General features: G+C 38.7%; 1 protein-coding gene across 15 annotated transcripts in view; it reads right to left on the reverse strand.

Annotated features, from left to right (window-relative positions):
• NRXN1 (neurexin 1) overlaps nucleotides 1–26818 on the reverse strand; it is a 1899875-nt gene that overhangs the window by 380605 nt on the left and 1492452 nt on the right. For all 15 annotated transcript variants that reach the window (XM_073553976.1, XM_073553975.1, XM_073553974.1 and 12 more), the window contains one exon: nucleotides 15269–15450. In XM_073553976.1, the coding sequence (XP_073410077.1) occupies nucleotides 15269–15450 (182 nt within the window). The remainder of the gene's footprint in view (nucleotides 1–15268; nucleotides 15451–26818) is intronic.

Below are 26818 nucleotides of genomic sequence, written 5' to 3' on the forward strand. Positions count from 1 at the left end.
ACAGTATATTTACGAGGAGAAATTTGACTACTTGCAAATTGGAGTAGAGTATTGGTCCAAAAGCAATAAATGATAAAAATTCCTTATATTATAGATTTACCTTTAACAATTTTTTCTTAGAAAATGTTAATAGCTTTTCTTCTATATAATGGTACTATCAATTACACTCCCTCTTGATTTGGAGAAAGCATTAATATGGAATGTTTTGCCAACTGTTTTGGGAGTTGTTTATACTACATGTGTCTATATGTGGCCATGGAGTGATCGTGATCTGGATTGCGGCCTATTGAGGTTTTGCTAATACATTAAAAGAATGGCTATGATTTTAGCAGTGTCTTAGTTCCAAAATCTGGGACCAGCTTGTTGAAATTAGTAAAAGAAACTACAGCTAAACTCGGAAATAAAAGTAAAACAAAAATTCAACAAGTCTGAAAGAAAACCTGCCAGCTAATACATGTTGCCCCATCCACTGGCAGTATTTATCAGGCACTAACTGTATGAGCTCAGCCAGATACGTTTGACTCTGAAATGCTGTGGCATTTCAGAGAGAAAAATACTTTAATAGCCTCCAGGGAACAAGCTGCACTGCAGACTAGTCTCTCCGGCAGGTATCTGGCGGCTTCTCTTTGCCCATTGCCCTAGATTGACAGGTCTCGACCTACATGAACAGATAGGCAGAAACCTAATCGAGGGTAGCGGATGGGGAGACCCACCTGTCTGAATAGTCTACAGTGCAGCATGGTCCCTGGCGACTACTAAAGTATGTTTTTTTCTGGAATGCCGCTTCAGAGTTAAACATACCTGGATGACTTCATAGAGTCAGTGTCAGGTACATGATGACCATGGATTAGGCAGGATGTATCAGCGGTCAGGCTCACTAAAGGGCTTACTACAGTATTCTACACAGTATGGTTGGTTACATGGATGGGAAACATGCTTCTGATAATTACTGAAAAAATGATATTCAGATTGGGCCACTGCTAATAAACACTAGAACGGCATTTGATTCTCAATTTTCTGTACTTCTCTGCTGAACAGCCAAATTATTTATCTGATTTATCTGATAGATCTTTCCTGGTTGCAATTGTTTTTATTATATGACTGTATACGGTATATGGTAAGTACATGTTGTGCAGCAATGTACAGAGAACATTGGTAGCAGTCCCGATGCGGCTCACACATTCCCTATCTCAAGTACTTGCATAATTTGAGTTTTCAAAAAAAAGCAAATTAGCCTAAGTTTTATATTGGAGAAAACTACAGAAAAACAAGCAAAACATGGGGAGGATATTGCAATGGTCTGATTAAAACCCATAACGAAGGCAACATTGCTATCACCAGTGTCACCATGGCTTGTTTCTCCCATTGAGCGGAATGTATAATACTGTTATTCCCCAGGGCATTACTACAAAACAGAAGGTGAAACTAAAAGTAGATGAAGTCAAAAGGCAGGGAAGGAAGAAACAATTGTTCTTAACATGAGTAATGAAAGTTTTATGACTCGTATTAATTATTAAGTGCTAAGAAAATTGTGTCCAACAACCAGGGAGCTTTTTAGTGCGAGTCAGGTCATCCCTTGGAAAGTTTGACACCATAAAGAGGTGCAGCTGTTAAGGTTTAGAAATTTTTTAAGGTTATTTAGCCATTGTTTGGGCCGTAAGTACGGTAAGTTTAAAAAAAGTAAAAGAACTGCATTAACAAATATTCAGAAGTGATTTTGAACTTGCCATCATCTTTGAAAACTTTTCATTTTCTTTTCTGTGCACATACTGTATTTGATACAAATGCATTGAGAAAAATAAAGAAAAAGTTGGCGCACTCTTATTCTGTACTCCAATTCTAAATTTACCCACCATTCCACTTGGATCACTTTACATCATGTTCCATGAATCTAATGTTTCTCATAACCGGCAAAGTCCTGAACGTAACTACTTAACTTCTTAATACAAGCCACTGTAGATTACTGGCTGCATACTGCGCCTATCGTCCACACAGCGGCCGCCATTCTGCAAGGACGTGTTCTGTAGCATTACTTCTGAATGACCTTTTATATTTTATGGCCATTTTATTCATTGCTTTTGTATTTCGGCAATCTCCATGAATGTTAACAATAATTAACAAATGTTAAGCTTTATTGCGTTCATTTCTGCTGCACGTCTTATAAATATTAGTCGGGCAATTTACTGAATCTGGCTATTCATTATTTTTCATTCATTTACGCTAACTATATGTTACACTAACACCATGCTGTCACACTTTTAGCCTTTGTGCTTTAGATTGTATGACACGGAGGGTGATTTCTCTATGGTTGTACTGTTTCCCAGAACTTGGGTTGTTTTCTATGATTCGATTGCATATACTGAAAACACTATAATTCTAGTCAAATAGATTATTATATCTTTTCTGCTTTGCATGGAAAACTTCTGCTATTTACATTCATATCCCCAAAAGAGAGTAAAAAATCTGTTGCAGTTTTATGCAGAGCCCACTAGTGTTGCCTCCTAGGATCTTATTAAATAATAAATGACTTGTGGGTAACGAGTTATGCTTCGAGCAACCAATTTGAGGTTACCCCCTACACCAATATTTGCAGTATATATAATATTACATATGCACTCAACATTTGTATGTAGCATATGTTCTACTGAAGCAATAAAAGGCTGTCTTTCTTTCTTAATGTTAGGCTTGTTTTATTTGACTTTCATAGTCTGAGTATGGACCATGATGTTTGGACCTGCTGCAAGGCTCCTGTTGATTGGTTGTATTCTTATGAGTCTGGTGAATTTGCACCAGGAGACCCATGACTAGTCCATAGATTATGGTCCACACTTGGACAATGGAAGTCAGATATGTGAAGTATTCCTCAAATAAAAGCTAAACAGAAAGTGTCCTGCTTCTGGGGCATCAGTATGTGTTCTATGATAGGGTGTATGAAAATTGGTTTTCTGAACCATACATCCCAATTAAAGGAATATTCTCATGTTGTACTCTAGCCAAGGGTATCCGACAGCCATGGTCTCCACCGAACCAAGGCGCTGAAGAGCAAAGGTCGATCACGCACAATACCTCAACATTCATTCTTAAACACAATGCTCAGCTGATCTTTGGAGCTTCTATTAGAATGAATGGAGAGGAGATTGTGCACGCAATTGCCCTTCACTCCATTCAGCCGGGGATCTTCAGAGCCCTGGTTCTTGGGATCAATAAAAACAAAAAAGACATCAACAAACTGGAGCAAGTTCAGAGAAGAGCAACCAGAATGGTGACCGGTCTCCAAACCATGTCCTATGAAGAATAGTTACATGATTTGGGAATGTTTAGCTTGCAAAAAAGAAGACTGAGAGGAGACTTAATAGCTGTCTACAAATATCTCAAGGGATGTCACATTGTAGAAGGATAATCTTTATTCCCATTTGCACAAGGAAAGACTAGAAGCAATGGGATGAAACTGACTGGGAGGAGACAGACTAGATATTAGAAAAAAATTTTGACAGTGAGGGTGATCAATGAGTGGAACAGGCTGCCACAAGAGGTGGTGAGTTCTCCTTCCATGGAAGTCGTCAAACAGAAGCTGGACAGACATCTGTCTGGGATAATTTAGTGAATCCTGCTTTGATTGGGAGGTTGGACCAGATGACCCAGGAGGTCCCTTCTAGCTCTACCATTCTATGATTGTATGAATAGGGGCCAAGGTGGTGGGACCATCAGTCATCGGAAACTTATCCCTCATTCTTTTGATAGGAAATAACTTTCAAACTTGACAACACTTCCTTAATTATATATCAGCTTCAATTTAGCATTTTAGGGCATTTATAAGGGTACCTTTACACTTAAAGTACTGTCACACTTAGCGATGCACCAGCAAGCCCGACAACGATATGACCCGGTCAGGATCGCTGGTGCATCGCTAAGTGGTTGCTAGTGAGCTGCCAAACAGGCAGATCTCACCAGCGACATAGCAGCGGTCGGCGGTCGCTACTTACCACGCGTCGCTCGTCGCCACAGCAGGAAGCCCAGGAGGAAGCTGATGACAAGAAATGGCCCAGGCTGTTCTCGCGCAATCAGCGATTACCAGCGGGGGAGCCGGTCAGAGGTAAGTATCACACATAGCGATATCGCTAGCAATATCGCTGCTACGTCACAAAATCAGTGATATTGCTAGCGATATCGCTTAGTGTGACGGGCCCTTTAGTGACGCATCAGCGATCCCGACAACTATACGACCTGGTAAGGATCGCTGGTGCATTGCTAAATGGTCGCTAGCGACATCGCAGTGGGGGCCTGGTCATCGCTACGTGTCACATGTAGTGAGGTCGCTGTTGCATCACAAAATCGGTGACGCTTCAGCGATCTCGCTAGCGATCTCGCTATGTGAGAGGGAGCCTTAATACTAAAAAACTGCAACTGTCTCATCCAACTGCAAGTCCGTCCTCATGCTAAGATCTCAAGGACTTCACTGCATGGATGTAAAGTAGGTCATTTAAAACAGAACATGTAACCCCGGAAATTATAAAGAATCAAAAAGTATTGCATTTCTCTATTTTACAGCTGGATAATTCGGCACCACCTTAAGATGTCCATACTCTTTACATAACTGTTGGGCCATTCAATGGACAGCTCAGATGGCAGCTGCTTATCTGCCTAACCTTCAGGGTGCATTTTTACTGGACAATTATCATAAACTAGCAATCCTGGGAAAGCTTATTTCTTGATAATCCGTGAGTGTGAATAAGCTGCCAATGAATGAGCAAAATAATCGCTCGTAGGGTGAAATGATTTTTACGCTTGCTAAAGACCTTTGTTCATGGCAGCACAACGTCCTATATAATCAATAACAGTGTATGCGTACTGAACGATCTGTTACCAATGATTCTGTGCACATGAGATGGTCGGTTTATCTAAAGCAGCTATTAAGCAACCAGTGATTGGCAAATGCAGCCAGTTAGCCACCCTTGCCCATCAGACAAGTGGGAGGTACCATATTCACTAATAGTGATCCCACCAGAAGTTTTGAAAAACTTTTATCTTACTAGTATGGAGGCCTACAACTTCTCAATAGTCATTGACTCATGACCCACAAGTTCATTTGTATCATAAACATGTATTTTTTACATTTAAAAACAGCCTAAAAATTATCTTATAAAGCTGAATGTCTAACTATTATATCAGCCAACTACTACATTAAACATCTATAAACACATACAAACAATAAGGATAAAAAATATATATTTTATGATAATGAAGAAAATAAAATAAGAGATGTCAATGTCATCATAATAAAACATAATAAACAAAAAGAAAAGAAGCATAATAAAAACAAGAAAAGTGCAGCCATCACGGGTTACTTGCTGTATCTCTCACTCCAGACCCCATTGATTTGTAATTGGTCTGTCAGATTTCAAGAACAGATTACACTATACAAACAATGAAAAATCAACAGAAACCTGATGGAACGGATCCTTATGGTAGTGTGAACACGACCAGGGATAAACATAAAATAATATATATGTATGTTTGGTCTATGATGATAATGACTCTCAGATGCTCTAGTCTTGTATTATCTGTGTACAAGTAAAACTATGTATTCATTGCTCTACCATTTATCAAAGGAACCATATGGTTGTATAAGCAGGTTCACAAATCCATCCCCCACTCAGTCCTAGAGATAACACACGTGTGTCCATTTTGAATCAAGCTTCAATCCATATTTTTAAAACGCAGAGTTTGCATTTCAAGCTGATAAATCATGTGGATAAGGAAAGTAGGGATTACTGAAATTGAAAATGCATTAATCCACAGAACAATCTAGAAGTGTTTGTGGCACGTGAGCCGGACGGATATTTATTTTTAAACTTTTTCCATACTTTTTTATATATTTTATGTTCACAATAATGAAAACTCCAGAAGTATGAGAATTTGTACACTTTCTGTATTAAGCGAATTCAATCAGGAATGTATGTATCAGAAGAAAAGCTTTGGATGGGGAAAGTACATTACAGAGAATAGCCATTATTCCACCGTAACCTTGGCTACTCAAGGATCACAAGAAACACATTTCAAAATAAAGGTTTACCGTGACATCTTGGACAGAAATATCCACCTATAAACTTATCTACTTTGTCTACATGCGAAGAGCTTTGTGATTAGCTTAGGTGAATATACTCCACCAACGTGTCAGCTATACCTTTTGTCTAAATCGTCATGAAGGCAATGAAGGCAATTAAGTGTCAGCGTACAATGGAGCAATGCTGCTCTCTGGCCTTGATATTAAACAGCTTTGTGGCATTATGTGCTGGTTTTTAAATTCACCATTTATTCCCCAGGCATTAAGCATTTAATTAGAGAGACAACTAGTTTCCAAGTGCAAAAATATGGGTCAAAATTTAAAATGCAGGAGATAAGAAATCTATTATTTCCATACTTGCAAAGATCCGGTATTCATTAAAGGAACCTGACATGTGATATCAATATAAATGATATGGATACTATAATATAGCATTAGAGGGCACATATCTTACTATATTAACCAGAGGCGACCACAAACAGAAGAAGGCCCCTGTGACAGAAAAGTATAGGGGCCCTTTGTAGTCCAATAGCTCATCATAATGTACAATTTCACCTGCTTTTGGGGTGCAAATGGTCCCCCTTACCTCTTGGGCCCCTGAGCGGCTGTACACGTTGCACAGCTATATGTGACCCGTGGAAGCGCTACTAAGTGCGAAACGATCATCGTCACTCCTGCTCCCTTGCTCCCATTCTCCCGTGGAAGATGTAACAATAAAGAGTTAAATTATACCCGGTGAGTGCCATTCATGTTCTTAGATTTCATCTCTGCAACTGATATTTTCTTGAATGAGCACCCGAAGGTTGGTGGTGGTGGTATTTGTCGGCTACAGCTCCTACACAGTGGTGCGTGCTGTCAAGTAAGGTGTCATAGCAGTGTGGATCTATAGCCTTTTTTCACTTTGTCTGGACAGTTATATGTATGCCCCTGATATTAAAGCGAACCTGTCAGCTGTTTTGGCTGCTATAAGATGCGGCCACTGCCTTTCAGGACTTATCCACAGCATTTTTTAATGCTGTAGATAAGCTCCCGGTCCAACCTGCAAGATAAGAAAAATGAGTTTTATTATACTCAACCCGGGGGGGGCAGTCCGGTGCGGTCCGATCCGTTGGGTGTTGCAGGTCGAGGTCCGGCGCCTCCCATCTTTTTGTGACACTGCTCTCCTGCTTGCTTCATGCCTCCCCGACATTGCGCTCCTGCACAGGCGTTCTTCTCTGCCTTGTTGAGGGCAAAGTAAAGTACTGCAGTGCGCAGGTGCTGGGAAAGGTCAGAGAGGCAGGGCAGATAAGTACACCTGCACAGGAGTGCGATGCCTGGGAGCCATAAAGCAAGCAGGAGGGCAGCATCACAAGAAGAAGGGAGGCGCCGAACCCGGACCTGCGACCACCTCCCCGGGTGAGTATAATAAAACTTATTTTTATTATCTTGCAGGTCAGATCAGAGGCTTATCTACAGCATTATAGAATGCTGTAGATAAGCTTTGAAAGGCAGTGGCCACATCTTATAGCGGCCAAAACAGCAGACAGGTTCCCTTTAACAGACACTTATCAGAGCACTCTAACAATTCCATCGGTGGTACCTATAGGGGTCAAAATGTTGTGGGTGCTCCTGGGACTTGTAGCAGACCGGTATTAGTTGAGGGACCCACTATATACATATATGTAAGTTTCTAACATAGTCTATAGGGATAGCTAGTCAGTCCCATATACTGTATATTGAGTTAGGCAGTAATGCGCTTGCTCAAATTCTACTCTATTCATACAGTGAAAGTCCCCCATTATGGCGATCATTGGGAGTCTCATTGGCTGGTCCCTTAATTATCTAGAAGTTATCAACTGTCTTGTGGATATATGATAGCTTACTTATGGTTTTATTCCTACAGAAAACATGGAGTCCAAGTCCACCTATATATAATAAAATCCAAAAAAATTTATTGTATCAATGCAAAGCATAAGTAAATATAGTAAGTGACAAAAAAAGTTAAAAAAAGCAAAGGCTCAGGTATTTAGGACAGCTGGTCATCGGTAATGTGACAGGATGGGATGATAGTGAGCCCCTATATAATGTGATTGTGGTTATATAAATGCATAAAGTGCTTACTGCAATCATATCATAAGTCAGAGAACAACCCATACAGTACCATATATGCATAATGTGTGCATACACATCTTGCACCAGTGCCACTTCTATTATTCACAATGCTAGTGCAAAGCTATATTCAGGCAAAGACAGCCTATAGCTTGAGGGAAAGCACACATCTTCACAAAGTACTGCAATCCACTTTCGGAACAATGATCAATGTTATGGACGGTGCTGTGACATGCAAGCGCTGGCTGTGGTGCAAATCATGGCCATCTGTGGTGACATATATTTAAAGCTCACCTGACACACACATAGCTACAGCCACTCTCACGAAACGTGCGTTGGGGCAGCAGATACAGCTCATCATACAGGTGACAACACACAAAGAGGATGCAAAGGGGGGAACGACCTTTCTCTTAATTTATTAACCAAATGGTATATATTAAACGGAGACTCCCCCCAGACTATATAGTACTTCTAAAGGACAGTCATAAGAACTAAACATATTAAACCTAACAAAAAACAATGACCATAGGTCCTATGCATAAAATTATTTCTTTTATTAATGATACTTGATATTAAATATTATATGTCCACATTGATGCTTTGCAAAAAATGTTTTCATAAAAAATCCTGTCTTTTTATTGAATAATTAATAAAATAAATAATTTTATGCATAGGAGATTTGGTCATTGTTTTTTGTTAGGATTAATATCATCTTACAGGTGGAAGTATGGATAAGTGGGGCACCTCTGCTGATATAAAAGAGTTTTAGGAACCCCATTCACATGATCTTAAAGGTGATCAGTGGTAAATATACAGTATTTTAATGGATTAAAAGTGCAAATTTGTTTATTTATACATATTTTTTAATTCACATTTTTCATTGGGAAAATCCTTTTATGATAACATTTTCTTCGTCCTCTCTTATTATTTATTATTTGTTTTATGATTTTTTTTAATCATCAATATGCATGCAAATGAATAATGTATATAAAAGATCTACATTAGAATAAATTTCATTTAATTACAGCAGAATTAGATCCTAAGACTGATAAATAAGGAAAGCATATTAGCCAGGCTGCAGCCATTTAATAAAATAGTCATTAACGAAGATTAATGATAGCAGCTTACAATATCAAATAGCAGAAAGATGTATAACAATAGCAAGTAGGTGAAAAAATTGATAATTGCTTTTGTAGGATTGGGTTATGAAATCAGAGAAGGCCTATATGATTACGATTTAAAAGGCAGAAGCTAAATGGACCACAGGAATGTGTAACGGATGCGGCTAAGTGTTCATTGTCCAATTAGTCGTCTCACTGCCCAAACAATAGAACACGGCCCAATATAACAAGTAATATATTTTTAGAATCAGTAACTGGACCAGAGTATTACGCAACAGTGCAATAATTAATATGTAATAAATGCACTGTGTATCTCAGATAGGAATAAAAATAATATAGGCTGAAAGGGGCTCCTAAAGGATCCTTTATAAGTTCTATTTGCTTTGGCAATATTGATTTACACACACACTTAGATGACCTGGAGGTAGGATTTCTTGATCCACAGCCATTTCTTTTTCACAAGACCGAATTACTATATGCATCAGTAACTTAATGCCGAGTTCCAGGAACAAATGCAGTCTTGGATCAAAAACTGTCTAACAAAATATCACCGGAGCATTCTTTGCAAAGGCATGCATAATACAAAATTAATTTCTTACACATGTCAAACAGCAGATCAGCCATCAAGGTTATGATTCTGATATCAACACTTGATATTCACGCAATCATACTGAAAATAGAAATGATATTAACAGACTGCAAATGTTGTAAAAGACTGAAAAGCGCAATTCTTCTTGTTTTACAAGCGTTTTACCCTTTTTGAGACCGTGGTGAAGCTTTGCATTTGGCTTAGATAAGTGCTACCTCACCGGTATCGGCTTGTATAGATCGCAATGCAAAAAAAGTACACATATTACATGATTTAGATAGGTCCATCCTCAGCTCTTTTTGCCTATATTATATGTGCAGTATAAACATGTGTCCAACCCACTCGATCAGCTGAAAACCGCTCTGGCAGCCATCAGAACTAAGCAATGCATATGGCAAAATACAGTAGCCCTGGACTCTATCTTCCATTCACACCATTTCACTTGAATCAGAGATGAAAAGAAATAGTCAAAAAGGACAAAATATCAGCTCACTCGAAGTACTGAGGAAGCCCCAATTGCACGGAAAACCGAGTCGTATGGCAAGTCCACTAGTAGAAAAAATAGCAAATTCAGCATAAGGATCCTTGAAAAACAGTAGAACTTATTGTAAATCCATTAAAATCCAATCCATCACCATATAAAACCACAGACGCGTTTCAGACTACGTCTTTACTCATTGCAATGGGTAAAGTCATAGTCTAAAACACGTGTGCAGCTTCTTATAGTGATGGATTGCATTTTAGTGCATTTACAAAAAATAGTACTTTTTTTGCTAGATTTGCTATTTTTTTCAATAAGAAGAAGTACTTACATTGGCCTCTAATGTATGGGTCTACTGTGCTCTTCCCTATACAGTACTTAGTTCTTAGCCATTTCCAGCTGACTGGTCACAGTGCCAGGGGTTGGAACTCAACCTAATGCAGTTTTCAACTAATCAGGGGGTGTAGTAGGTGTTAGTCTCTCCCCAAAGGCAGTTTCCAACTGATTGGTGGGAGTTCTGGGTGTCGGACCCCATACAGTGCAGTATTCAGCTGATCGGTGAAAGTGCCGGGTGTCTGACCCCAACTTATCTCCTAGATGACCTATCCTCTGAAGAGGTCATCAATTTTAAGTTCATGGTCAGCCACTTTAATAATTCCAATTTCTGGGTGTCGGAAATCCATCCAGAGCAGTGTTCAGCTGATGGTTGAAAGTGTCGGAGGTCTGACCCCAACTTATCTCATAAGACGCGGACGCGCTGGCCCAGGAATCTCGGCACTCGGTACCACTGACACCAGTCGGTAACTATTATAAATTATGGAGTTCTGATAGTCACTGGTATGATGGCCTTATTAGGTGGTGCTAGATATGTGATACCTATTATAGGTTTATTCTAGATTTATTATTATTGTGCAATAGGGTATAGCATTTCAGCATTAACCTGATTACAGGGAACTGTTAGGTGACATATTTAATTACATCATTCTGCTACCCTGCATAGCTATATAAAAAAGTTGAAGGAAAGGGGACACACTAGGTGGTGCTGGACATATCATACCCTTATAGGTTTAATTGAGATCATTGCGCAGCAGTGGATATTTTTGTGGTAATATTGTGTGTTCCATAACTGGATTATTGCGCACTTTTTTAGTCCCAATACTGTAGTGTATGCTTTCCTTATATTGAGAACTATCCTCACTGCACAGTAGTGGATAACACTGGGTTTTATATATCTGATTCTAATACCCCCTCAGTCCTATTATTCCATCTGTGGTGTCTGTTTTCCTTGACCTTAGCGTCCTTGAGTGTTATGAGAAGTGAATGCCTTGTACTTTCCCTTTTGCTCCAGTATTTGGTGGTATGATTCTAATGTTGTTCTAATAAAAATTGTAATTTTTATACAGTACATATTACGATTGCCTTTTGATCATCTTTCCTTGTGTGGTTCCCAATTTATCTCATACATTTTAAGTTGATGGTGAACCCCTATTATAACTCCCATTTCTATTAAAACAATTTCAAAACATTATAGCAACATGGTAGAAAAATATCCAAAGGCTGTATTTCATATTTCATACAGACAATTATAGCATAAACATCTCCCGACAGTGTAACACGAATGCTTGTTTTTTTTTCAAAGCTAGTCATCTCACTCCACTCACAAGAAAATGTAAGACTGACAATTCTATAGGTGTCTATTATGTTCGCACAGATATACATTAATGAGGTTACAGCAACATCCTCTGTCATCTGGCATCATTAAAACTGATCACTCTAGGCTACACACCAATGAGTGTTTTGATCACAGCTCAGAGAAAAGAGGGGAGTAGATGATAGCCATTATTACGGCATCCTTGTTTGAAAGCTGCAGTGGGAAATTTTCATAAATTTCAGTATCTAAGAATTCCATATCGCGAATCATATGTCAAGAGATGGGAATGTGAATAGAATGACCAAGCTAAAAGAAAACATTCCAGATTTATCACTGAGAGTCTAATATAAGCTGAACAAATCATTTCTTTAACTTCTTGATTGGCTTCCTTTCGATATTGACAACACTTGGAACATTTTATACCAAATCACTATTCTTTTTACTATGGACCCATCTCAAAACTAGTAAGGCACAAACAATGTCTAAGATATATAACAGATTTAGGGAAGGCATGAGTGCCAGTCTTTTAAAGCAAATTAAGCCATAATTCTTGTACATTTAGCCTAGGAAATGTCTCATAATGCATGTGGCCACCTTAAGGGTAATCATCTCTACAATTAAAATACCACATATAGGTGCTTTAAATGGTTAATTTAACAAAAATAAACCATACTGATATAATACACACCTTACACTATCTTACAAAATCCCTTGATGAATTTATAAAACACGTCTCATGTCAAATTCTCAAAAAAAAAACCTCGGTATAGGTGAATTGCAACAGTGAATTGTCAAGACACCTAGCCGGTTCTTATACATCTTTAGAAACAGCTTGAAGGAAAGAAACATGCCAAAATTTGTGATCTCTGCCTTGCCATACTTTACAAGTTTAAAGCACACTGTTTTTATTATACATTGTAAGATCGTCTCTGGGAACAACAATGGAATCCCTTTTGGGAAAAATAAAAGTGTATAAAAGCTTCAAAGTAAACTGGAATAAAAATGAAACAAATGTTCTAAAAAAAGTGAAATAGTTGCCCTAAGGGATCACAACATACGATAAATCAGTTTTCATTTTTCTAATAACTGAGCACCAGTCGATATCCAAACAAGGATGGTTGCATAGAACTGTTCTTGTTTCTATGTATCACAAGAATGGAAGGTAAAATAGACCATTTTTGGTTTATATTGGACTAAACATTTTCCAAATGTTTTTAATTGCTGAGCAAAATGCACATACAGAGCGAAACTGGAATAAATTCCATAAAATTCAAAACAAAATTCAATTAAAATTCAATAAAAATTACACATAGTATAGCTGTCTACTTTGTTAGGCCAGGTTCACATAGCATTAACACAGCCCGTTCAACGCATAGCGTTGACGGGCTGCATTAATGCTACACCACTAGCGCTGATGATTCATCAGCACTAGCAGTGACGGAGCCTCTGATGCTGCAGCCCTCATCCAAGGCTCCATCAGTGAATGACGGCACATCGCGAACACGTGCCGCTTTACGGCATGCGTCGCGATGCGCCACATAATGGGGATCTATGGCAGTATTAACGGACTGCGTTACACTGTGTTATACTGCGGTGTAACACAGTCCGTTTAGCGGTTTGCCATAACGCAGTGTGAACCCAGCCTTAATCTTTTGAGATATGAATAGGCAAAAACTTAAATATTCATTTACTGTAGATTATGTTCTGATAATGTAGATTTACATACAAACCCTATAAAATTAGGAAATTTTCAATTTTATTGTCTCACTTCTTTATTAAAGTACAATTCTACTCAAAACATGTTTTTTAAGGGATCCTGGAAGATGAGATCAAGTGGTCATTAGTGATCAGCAGTTGTGATGAGACTCAATTCACACCCAATTTATTCTCTGTTAACTGAATGTTCCTTATTATACTCTGGGTTCTGAGGAGACCAAGAGCATGATAAACATAACGTATAGAAGAAAAAAAACTCAATCACCACCCAACTCTGCTGCTCATTGTCTTCTGTACGGTCTTTTTTCTTACAGCCACCATCTTCATTCTAGCCATGACTAGGCCCAAGATGTCTTTGTGAATGCACAGAGACATTCTGGACTAGTCATGGCAGAAGTCCTGGCCTAAAGTGCCCATTGGAAGGTCATGGAGAATACCGTGACATCACATCCCCTCCTAGTTTAAAAAGGCCCTGAATTTCAGCATGCAGTAAGAAAAAGGTAGTAAGAACAAGGTGGCAAGTACCATAAAGAGGAGAGCGTGCAGCAGAGATACCCGGTAGGTATTAGTTTTTCTATTTTTTTCAACCCTTTGTCAACTCCTACTGTTCAGCAAAATGACATCTCGCCAGCCGTCATCTTGCTGAATTTGCCCTGGATGAATTTAAATAAAATTCGCCATTTTGGAGAATATGGTTTTCTGTAAAATTTGAATTTCATTCAATTCAACTTGAATAAATTTGCTCATCTCTAGTGGCTAAATACATGCAAAAGCTGTAAGCCTAGCAAACTCCTTCGGTGGTCCGTGCATGAAGGTAATCTAAAGGAAAAAGTAGCAAAAGCTTTGATAAAGGCTTACCTCTCTTAAAAAACAAAATTTCAACTTGACAATTCATTTTTTTCCCTCGGAATAGGCCAACCAAATGGTTTAGAACATCAAAACCACATTAGATAGCCTTCAGTTCCATCAAAATCTCGAGGATCGTTTGGATCACGTTAGTCTAATAATAGGGTCTCCTGCCCTTGCCATTCAAATCTCATGGATGGTTTGGATCACCTTAGTCTAATTTGTCCTACTAGTTGAACTAGGTTAGTATTCTTTGGACTTGACTTTGAAACACCATGACCGCCAGTGATTTTCTTGAATAACCATTTAGTTAGGGAAAAAACATCAACAGTGAACAACGTGCTTCTTCCAAGTTATTTTTAAGCACAATAATGCCAAAAGTGATTCACCAAAAATACAAAATAGGTCCCCTTACCTCAGCCTACTAGACCCATATGAAAGTGACATGAGCTTAAAGAAGTATTGAGGTTTGGTGAATTTGGGGACTTTCATCAATTATGAATTCTTTTTCCACTGTATACATCCATTTATTGTGAAAATCTCATCTCTAGAAGACCACTTTTCAATGTATTGTTTTAATATATGTAACATGTTAACAATGTAATAGCTAAAACATCTACTAATTTAAGAATGTACAGATAAAAAATTGGATCCTTTAAACACAGATTATTGTAATATAATAATTATTTCAAAATAAGAATATATTACTTACAATGTGCAGCTCTAAGTAATCACCCAGTCCCGTAGAGCTATCCACTCGAACCAATACTGCTTCTTTTTGTACAGTGCTAAACCCTATGGCCAGTCTGTCTGCACGTGTGCTGGGCCGATCGTTTGGTGGCCATGTGTATGTTATTTGACCTCCTCCTTTACTAAAGATGTATGTTGTCCCAGCTGTAGAAGAAACAGAAAGATATTCATGGTATAAAATATATGTGAAAAGAGAAAATCTAACATGGAACACAGCTTTTTGCATTGATCATTGGTAATAATATAACTAACTAAATAGTACCTTATACCTTAAATATGCCAAAAAATGCCAAAAATGATACAATAACTGAGAACCATCTGGACATAATACCAACCTGCAAATAGAAATATTATTATTATTTCAGCAAGGATTTTCAATAATATTAATTTCCATACATTTAATTGGGATTATGGAACACTATCATCATGTATTTGACTACAGAGCTCAGAATTTTACTGCCAACTTTGAGGGAATTTTGGTTGGAGACCAAATCTAGTAGTTTTGAACCTGAATGTCAGTACGTGTTATCAGACTATGGTATAATGACTCCTTTATAAGTTCTGGATAACTGTTGGGTTTGGATACTCTGATAAAACTGAACTGTCCAGCAAAGTGCCAGTTAGAAGGCATGAAGAGGTTGTCACACCATAATGGTGACCTGTCAAAATTAGATCACTGGGATCCATCACCTGGCACCCAAATGATCAGCTGAAAACAGCTCCGGTAGCAGAGAGATGTAAAATGTAATGGAGCCGTAGAGCGGAGATCCATTCAATGTGTTGAGTTCCTATTCAACAGAGCTCCAGCCAATGTGTTACTAAAAAGAAAAGAAGCTGTTCTGCTGTAATCAGCAGTGGTTGCTAAGCTTCAAATGATGCTACGTTTCATGTGTTTACATCAGGAGCAAATCACAGTGGATCGGTGAGGGTACCGGGTGTCGGACACCAAACAATTTCATGTTGATGACCTATTCTTGACCTATTCGTGTAAATTAATGGGGCTGTCCGGTGACACTACATTGATGATCTATCCCTGGGAGTCTAACATTAATGTACGGTAAAAGGGCAGGCCCTTTAAGTACTACTAATATTACAAATAAATGTGTTCAATTTATAATAAAAAATAATAATCTATAAAGCAAATATCAGGATATTTATGGCCCACTGATTACTGCAAGCATTGTTTTTCCATGTCTCTCTAAGAGCTTGACTACTGCACTTCACTTCTTCCTTTTTTTCACCCTGCATCAGCCCATCACTTGTCACTCCATTTTGTTTCTTCACTCTTGCTATGACACATAATTAAAGTGAGTTGCCATAGCAATGCACGGAAATATATCCTCTTTGATCTGCCATGGGGCTAGATGGAATCAAGAACCTTGATAACTTCTGTAGCAGAGGAAATGTTTATCTGGGCATATATTTTCTTTTTAATTCCTGCTTTTTAGCTTTCTTCTTTTTTACATTGCGTGGTCTATTTTTTTATTACTATATGATAATGATAATTTTGTAACTTATTTCCTATTCATTCATTGTGTTATTTATTTTCTAAATGATACATTTCACTTCTTTCAACTGTGAAGTTTCACAACAATTTTTTTTTCTCTTATACAGTTATGTGTCAAATTTTGATATTCATGTGTTATAGATCCACAAACATATTGTGCACTTGTTAATAACTCCAGAAGCTCTGCATCTATTTTTACTTATCTTTTAACATATATTAAAAGCAATGACACTTTGCAAGAAGCTCCCTAGCTATCAGCGTTATTAGGGGCAGGCAGACCTGGCAGCTGCCTAAGGCCCCAGCTCCTCCAGGGGCCCCCAGCCAGCTGCTATGGGGCCCATGAGTAAGAGAGGCCTGGTGCCACCCCTCCCCCACATAAACCTATCGTCATCATAGATGCTGATACAGTTGAAAGAAGTGATGGAGGAGAGAGAATCATCTGATGCTCCCTCTCCCATCACTCTCCCTCTCCCTCTGACTTAGCAGTGTGTGCCAGCAGTGGAGCTGATGAAATGCTCTGTAGAAGCCAGAGCAGCAGGGGAATGAGTAGGTGAGGTAAGTAGTGTGTGTATGCATTATAATGTTTGTATGCATTATAGCATGTGTGTATGCATTATAGTGTGAGTATGTGTGTCTGCTGCACGATACTGTGTGGGGGGACGGCACTATACTGTGTGGGGGGCTGCACTTTACTGTGCATGTGGTGGCTGCATTATACAGTGTGTGTGGGGTGCTGCATTATACTGTGTGTGGGGGGTTGCTTCACTATATTGTGCATGTGTTTGTGTGGGGGCTGAATTATACCATATGTGTGGGGGGGCTGCATTATACTGTGTGAGGGAGCTGCACTAAACTGTGTGTGGGGCTGCATTATAGTCTAAGGGGGCTGCATTATGCTCTGACAAGGGCTACATTATGCTCTATGAGGGGACTACATTATACTCTTTGAGGGGGCTGCAGTATACACTGAGAGGAGCTGCATTATACTCTGAGGGGGGCTGCATTATACTCTATCAAGGACCATGGGGAGTGCATTTTACTATATGTACTATATGGGACCTGCAATATACTGTACCTATGCTACCTGCACCAATCATTCTTCCTGAGCCAGAGTAAGGGTAGATGGAGACGGTCAGTAAATGCTGTGGGATGGGCGCTGTGTACTTGTGCAGCAGCCAGCTGCTACAGCATAGTGGATGGAATTTCTAGAAATACCATGCCCACTATACATGCACAGGCGCCCATGGATCACCCGCAGAGAAGGACATGCGGCACATCTCTCTAGACTGCAGCATGTCTACTTATCTTGTGGAAACACAAGTCTCCACAAGATAAAAGTCACTTGTACAATATATTGGACACAGTGATTCCACACGGTTCAATGAACACATGGAAGGTAACTCCACATGGATTTGCATGTGGACTCACAGAAGTCCAAAGGGCAGTCTTAGATTTCTGTTTATGGGTCAACTGGAGTTATGTAGTGGATTTGTTTTAACAGGAAAAACTGTAGCATGAATGTTCCCTTAGGGTAGGCTCACTTAGAGAATTTTGGAAAAAAACCCAATGCAGTGATTAATTTAATTTTTTTTCAGCCAAATCCAGAAGCTGATCTTGAAGAAAGGAGAAACATAAATCCTTTCTTTATATTTCACATTCCTTTTTAATTTGTTTCTAATTTTGGCTAAAAAAAAACTGCATCAATTGAGTGACTTTTCCCAAAACTATTAACTATGAAATCACCCGGAAATAGCCACTAAATCTTATTGTAGGGGAGCATTAAACATGTTTATTATTGCCTAATATTTAAAAATATAGTTATACATGGAGGTTTTAGAACTGGAGATATAAGATAAAGTAGTGATTATAGGGGAAACATACTCTTGGATTCACTTTAGCGAATCTCATGAAAGACCACTACAGACAACTTCTACCCAGGCTGACGGAAAAATAGAATAAAATCAAGATTACATTCAACTGCATTGCAAATGTGGAGAAAATTGGGGCAGATTTAAAATTACCGCTTTAAGCTTGGACAACATATAAGTAGTCTTCTGAAAAATGCATCCCGGCGGCTCATGCTGTGTGATAAATTCGATGGCTCTTGCTAGATTTGCAAAGGTTTGTTTACATGGACCAACCAACGGGCTAGCGATTGATAAATATTTACTGATCGGCTGATAACCTGTTTACACAGGCAGACTGTACTGCGCATCTAGCGATGTGTTATCGATCGATCAGTGTGTATTGACTCCCTTAGTTCTCAGCAGCACGCAGGTCAGTGCGCTGCCAAGAATAATGATCTTTTGTGCTGGACAAAAGAGAATTTCACCGAATGAACACAAATCCTAACAGAGTAAAGTGCACATTCTAGAAAATAGCCAGGTATTCTTGCCTTTTCATTGCACTATAATGCAGTATTCTTCAATTTTGTAAATAAAACAATTTTCCACATTGATATTTCACATAAATAATTCCCATTTGATAAAATAAACTATCCTTCATGTTAGTAAAACAAAACCAATTGTTTCTTTACTATTAGAATTCATGCGCCAGGCAAACTGTGTTTAATGTAAGGTGAAGAACGCATTGAGTATCTGACAGTGTTAAAAATTCAATATGCTTTCAAGGCAGTTGCCTAGGAAGAAATGGTCCCTGTCTCTGATTTGAAAGGGATTTAGTAGTGTTGCACTTGCCATAGACAAGTAAATGAGGGATTAAATTATAATCTCATATAGTCAAAAGACTTTGCAGCCCGGCCTGGATTTGTAGCAGTAAGACACAGGGCTTAGTTTAGGATGGTGAAAGTGCTAAAATGACAACTCTGTACATTTTTCCATATTGTGTACAGAGAGATTGGGTCTGAAGACCAGGAAATAAACTAAAATTGTACTTATCAAAGTGTAGTAGTTGCCACTGTTGTGTAACACCATAAAATAAACCTAGATTCATCTTTAAAAAGGACCTGTCACCCAGTCAAAAGAAACCAGTTTCAATTTTTGCTTAATTCCCACTTCTCCCCTCAGTATTGCCCTTTTTTCTATTTTTAAAATCCACCATATGGTTCCAGTGGTTTATGCCTTTTTATTGAGGGCAAATTATATTGGTCTTTACTAGTGATGAGCAAGTATACTGGTTGCTTGGATTTTCCTGAGCATGCTCGGGTGATCTCCAAGTATATTGGCGCACTCGGAGATTTAGTTTTTGTTGAAGTAGCTGCATGATTTACGGCTGCTAGACAGCCTGAATATATGTGGGAATTCCCTAACAAACAGGCATTCCTCACATGTATTCAGGCTGTCTAGCAGCCGCAAATCATGCAGCTGAGACAATGAAAACTAAATCTCCGAGCATGCCAAAATACTCAGAGGACACAGAGCATGCTCGCGAAAATCCAAGCAACCAGTATACTCGCTCACCACTACTCTTTACCCCTAAGGCGGTAATTATGCAAAGCAATCTAAAGACACCTCAGCAAAGAACCCTGAAAGTAACTCTTGTTATAGACTATAAAAATTAGCCGTAGTTGAAAAATCCCAAATTTATGGAACTGTATGGTATAGTTATATAAAAAAAACATAGCTTATTAGGGGAAGTAGGAATGAAATTAGAACAAAAACTTTCCACTGTTGACCTAGTGGCAGATGCTCATTAAACATGGAGGCATCCCAGACACCAGGCGGATAGAGCACCTCTAATAAAAAGATAAAATATATAAACCTCTATCGTATACACTATGTTGGAGATTTTCATGATGAAACTCTTAAATTATTGGAAAAGCCATTAATAATATGATGACACCATCTGGGCCACAGGTTGACTTACAAGGAAACTTAACCCCTTAATGCAAAATTACACTCATATTCTTGATTGTGGGAGCTCCCGTGTGTGTTACTGGCCACCGATGTACTCTAGTAGCGATGACCAAACATCTACAGTGCTTTTAAGCTTTTTCAATAGAGAATGTAAGAACAGCTCTAACGCTAGCCAGGATAATTGGAGAGCATTGTTAACTGATGATCTAGGCCAGCTTTAGGCTCTGATGGTACACAGTCAAAGCTGCCTCATATAGCAGCATTGGAGAGCACACACTTCACACCTGTAACTCCATGAGACTGTTGGTCTGAATTGTCAATAAAGAAAGCGAACATTGGCCTCTAGCAAGCAGGAAGCTGGGAACCTGCTGAGCCATGCGCTCCTCAAAGGATGTCATAGGACAAACCCTTTAACTTTTTCACTCTATACCTCAAAGGGAATCTCAGATAAATGAAATGGGTGACTAAAGTTTACAACATTTGATATGTTATAGTATCCATTTGGCAACCAGTGATCAGTAGGGGTCCAGATTCTAAGACTTCCATCAGATGCTCATAGGAAGGCAAGCGGAGAGTGTAAGAAAGTCTATAGTTCTGTACATCTCTCACCTCATGCTGAGGATAAGTTGAGCACTTCCGCCCTTTCCACTGATCAAGGGGATTTTTTTTATGACCTGATCCCTAAATTGATGAAAAATCACTGAATAGTGGCTATATAGTTTTCTAAAAGTTTAGTTATCCTTTATAGGGGTTGTCTGGGATTAGAAGAAGCTATTACATGTCAGGAGACACGTTTAGATGGAATTTACCATTTATCGAGTAAGTTCAGTTCACCTTTAGTGACTTCCGCAGAAAATATTATGACCTAAGAAGTAGAGTTGAGCGACTTTAGTCGGATCGGGTTTCATGAAACAAAATTTGTTTCAGATGAAACTGGTCCGACTAGGGCAAAAAAAGTCGGAGTTTCGTCCGAAACCCGACCCCAATGCAAGTCAATGGGGAATAAAAGTCGGCATTGAGTAGATGAATGTCATTCACTCAATGCCGACTTTTATTTCCCATTGACTAGCATTGGGGTCGGGTTTCGGACGAAACTCCGACTTTTTTTGCCTTAGTCGGACCAGTTTCATCTGAAACAAATTTTGTTTCATGAAACCCGATCCGACTAAACTCGCTCAACTCTACTAAGAAGCAATTATCTGATTATATGGAAAGGAAATAGGTGGCACATCCGTCCACAATGTGTAAAAGTTTTAGCCGATGCTTTATTCAGAATTCATTAAAAACATGGAATTAAAAAAATATAGATAAAAACCTGACCCGTTACTGGCGTCCAAGCGCCCTTAGTCATAGTCATTTTAACTATATTTTTTGGATTCCATGTTTTTAATGAATTCTGGATAAAGTATGAACTAAAACTTTTACACATTGTGGACGGATGTGCCGCCTGTTTCCTTTCCTTGAACCTTTGGCTGAGCTTCACCAGCAGAGGACCGCCACCTGACACACAGATTTCAGCCTCCAATATCGGATGACATGGCGTGATGAGCTTCAAAAATCCCCCTCTCTCCCTATCTGAATATATGTTATGAGACTCACCACCTTTAGATATAGAACCAACTATTTTACTTTAAAACCTACTCATCAGTACATAGCCGTGGATGTTGCAGTGTCAGTTAAATGTACCTTTACTTATTCTTAATTAATACATTGGATACATAACTATATACTTCAATTGTTTTATATATGTTCTAATGATACTTATAGGCCAATTTCAGATCTATTCGACTATGCTACTACATGTATTTTTGAATGTTTCTTTATTTGAAGTCAGGTAAGAAACGAAAGACAATTAGTAGTCAGTGCATACAGCACAAATCTCAAAGTCAAGAGAAGAAATCAGGCTTGGAGCCAAGTGACCTGAAACGCTGACAGACCCAATGGATCAATAAGTACTAGCTCCCTAGATACAGAACATAGCACTAGGGCAATCTGAATCCACCTTTCAGGCAAACTGCCATCATTGTACAAAGACAATGAGTTTAGGCAAGTGAAAGAAACCCTGCACAGTCTTCTTGTTTTATACAAAGCTATCGATGGTAATGATATTTGTTAACAATTTTGATTTATACAATATATTCAGCAACTCTGTAGGCAAAACCTCAGCTACACATTTCTAGTGTAACCATAGAGATCTGTAAAATTTTAATTCAGAATATATACTACCTACATTAGCAATATAAGGACACTGACTACCTCATGTATCTTCATTATACCTGCCCAACTACTTTCACACATAGTATTAAAACAAAAGATAGACCATCTATAAAAATGAGAACTCAGATATCGTAATGTATGTTTGTGCTTACCTCTTGGTAAGTAAGGGAAACAGAATATTTTTTTAGAAAACAAAGCTTAAATGCCTGCAATGTGCCTTGAAAAAGTTGCAATTTTTTTTGCATAACTCCAAAATTTTGCAACTTTTGTAATTTTTACACCAGTTTCTCCAGGCTCTGTCAAAAACAACAGAGTAGGGATGGGACAGGACGGGGTAGACAAGGGCATGATGCCCCAACTCATCTAATTCATGATGAGCTGTGGCATACCTTACATCAGAAATCTTACTTCAGTCATTGATGAGGTGAGGCGCACCCCACATGTCAGATGCTCCTGATTCATTACAACAAGGCATGCACCTAATCATGAATCAGAACCATATGACTCCACCACACCCTCTCAACAAGACCTGCTTGAAAATTGCTGATCTTGGTGAATTGGGGTTATAAATGTTTTTTTTTTTAAATTTGAAGATTAGCAGTGAAGTTTTCTAATTTAAATTAGATGTTTTATCAAAATGTGGCCACATTGATGAACAATACTGAATCCTACGCTAACCGTGACGCCACATCCATAGTTGACCTTGTTTTGGGAAAGACAAAGCCTTAGAGAAAAACAAAATGCACAAATACCCTGCAGTAAGTAAATAAATAAATAAATAGTAATAGTACATGTTGGTAATGCGGCTGATGTGATTTGTTTGAACTTTGCAAAGGCATTTGATACTGTACAACATAACAGCCTTATACTGAAGCTACAGAAGCAAGGACTGGGGGAAAATATATGCTGATGGTTAACAAATTGGCTAAATGAGGGGAAAGAAAGAGTCGTTATAAATGGTACGTTCTCTAAATGGGATATAGTCAGCAGTGGGAACAGCAGGGATCTGTGCTAGGACCGATTCTTTTTAACCTCTTTATTGATAACCTAGTGGATGGGATTGAGAGTAAAGTGTCAGTCTTTGCTGATGACACAAAACTATGTAGGATATTAAATTCTGACCTTGACATTACAGTATTGCAAAACTATCTGAATAAGATGACTGAATTGCCAAACACTTGGCAAATGAGGTTTAAGTTAGATAGATGTAGAGTAAGGCTATGCTTCCACAGGCCGGAATATTTCAGTATTTGCTGCGGATTGGACGCTGCGTACAGCCGCAGCATCTAATCCGCAGCGTCCAAATGTTACAGCATAGTGGAGGGGATTTTATGAAATCCTGTCTCCACTATGTGTGCAGGGCCGCATCTGGCAGCCCTGCGTAACAGGACATGTGGCGCATCTTTATAGACTGCAGCATGTCTATTTATCTTGCGGAGACACTCAGTCTCCGCAAGATAAATAACCCAGTCTTTGAATAGGAATCACTGATTCTGGATGTGTTCAATGAACACACCTGGAATAACCGTTCATACAACGGGGGGCTGGCTTTGGGTGGAGCAGGGTATCTGCTGTGTCCAAAGCGCAGAGATTACACCCCGTGGAGACATAGTCTAACGCACCTAGGAAGGAGTAATCCTATTGCTGCATATAAGTTAAATGGGACCATACTCGGGACTACAGAATAGGAGAAGGATGGGGGGATTCTGGTTACAAGTAACTGAGCAGCAGTACTCAATGTCAAGCAGCAGCTGCAAAAGCAAACAAGATTTTAGGATGTATAAAAAGAGAGATAAAATCCTGTGATCCCAACGTATTGTTACCTCTTTATAAATCACCGGTGAGGCCACATCTAGAATATGAGATCCAGTTTTGGGCTCCACACTTTAAAAAGGATATTCAGAAGTTAGAATCAGTTCAAAGACGGGCAACTAGATTATTACAAGGGATGGAGGACTCTCAAAGGAGGTTCAAAAAGTTGGGCGTGTTTAGCTTAGAAAATAGATGTCTCAGAGGAGATCTCATTTATATGTAAAAATAAATGTGTGGTCAATACAAAGGACTGGCGCATGACTTATTCCTTCTAAAAACCATACTGAGGATTAAGGGGCATTTGTTATGGGTGGAATAAAGGTGATTCTGGCAGTTAAACAGGAAAGGGCTCTTTACAGTTCGAACAGACTGTGGAATGCCCGACCACAGGAGGTAGTAATGGCAGTTACTATAACAGCTTTTAAAAAAGGCTGGATGATTTTCCTGATGCACATAACATTGTGTGTTATAGTTAAATTAATGACAAAATGTACAATTGGTGGAGAAAGATTGAAATTGATGGACCTAGATCTTTTTTCAACCTATGTAACTATGTAACTATGTATGTAAATAACATAAGGTACTTAGCAGTATTTTGATCAAAAAGTGTAAAAGCCATCTTACCGCGACAAGGTATGCCCAATGGGGAAGATCACCAAGTCTTGTTAGAAAAAGCTATGTGCAGCTAGCTAGCAATTTCCCTTGAAGTGGCTACTGTGGGGTACTTGTAGCAATAGCTAGTCATACTGGGCAATGGTTATCTTTCAAATAATTTTAAGAGGTTTTCTTAAGGAACTAAGTTATACCCTATCAAAAGGATAAGGAATAACTTGCTGATTGCTGGTGGTCAAACTACTAGGAGTCCCAGTGATCCCAAAATCAGGGCTATGCACAGCCCTGTTGGAGTAGAGAGGAGGTCAAGCAGGTACAACTTTGCTTCATTCACTGTCTATAAGACTGTTGGAAAAAGATGAGCTAGCAGACACTGAATGGAGTGGAAATTAATATGCTTAACCGCCCCAACAAAAACAACTCTACAAGGCGACCTATTCCTTATCCTGTTGATAAAAAGGTTTTCCCAAAAAAATAAGTTTATATTTTATCATCTTGTGTGATAACTAACATTGGTGTTTTTTAAGACTTGGTTCCTTCACCAGCTCACAGATCCTATTTGACCAAATGCATATTAAACATCAACTGCAGAAGCCAATGTGTCTCTATGCCTTAGTATTCCGAGGAACCTAGATGTCCAAATTCGTTGTCTCCTACCCATAAAGACAACATTGCAGAAGAACCATGTAAATAGACAGTCTTCGGTGCTGTGTGTCTTCTACATTTGTGTTGGTTCTGCCTATAATACTGCCCAATAACAAAAGATTTATTGGTCCTGGAAATTGACATATCATGTACATGGAGCATGCATTTACAGCTGCTATCTCATACACCACACACAATATTCTATAGTCTAAAAATGAGTGATCAATATATTATATACATATATGATTTTACTAATTTACTGCTTTATTTAGACAATAAAATAGTTTGGAACATTCCCATTAATACATGAAAGAAGTGAGCAAATGAAGTTTTACAGTTGCCTTGCCTAGACATGCTTACGTTCCTCTGAAATATGCTCTTACGGGCAAAGGTGACAAGTGTAAAGATCAGGAGGAAAAAGAAAATTGATGAGTACAAGGAATTAGAGCAGAAGGGGTAACACAGAGGTCGCTCTCAACCATATGCGCAGAACATGACATTTACAATACATGGGTGAATTGCAATCTGACAGCCCACTTCCCTGCTGGTCTGTAATACATAGTTACTGTGTCTATTGATAACTGTGTATCAGTATAAAAAAGACCATTTTTTATTAACAGATTATACATCAAAATATTTTTTAATAAGTAGTAATACATTATTTATATACTTGTAGATTAGGACTGTTCAGTACTAGTGATGAGCGAGTATGCTCGTTGCGCGGGTTTTTCTGAGCATGCTCGGGTGGTCTCCGAGTATTTTGGCGTGCTCGGAGATTTAGTTTTCGTCGTCTCAGCTGCATGATTTGCGACTGCTAGACAGCCTGAATACATGTGTGGAATGCCTGTTTGCTAGGGAATTCCCACATGTATTCATCTTGTCTAGCAGCCACAAATCATGCAGC

Source organism: Dendrobates tinctorius, unplaced genomic scaffold (assembly GCF_039654945.1).
Source record: "Dendrobates tinctorius isolate UK_male_01 unplaced genomic scaffold, ASM3965494v1 ptg000205l, whole genome shotgun sequence".
Taxonomy (NCBI): Eukaryota; Metazoa; Chordata; class Amphibia; order Anura; family Dendrobatidae; genus Dendrobates; species Dendrobates tinctorius.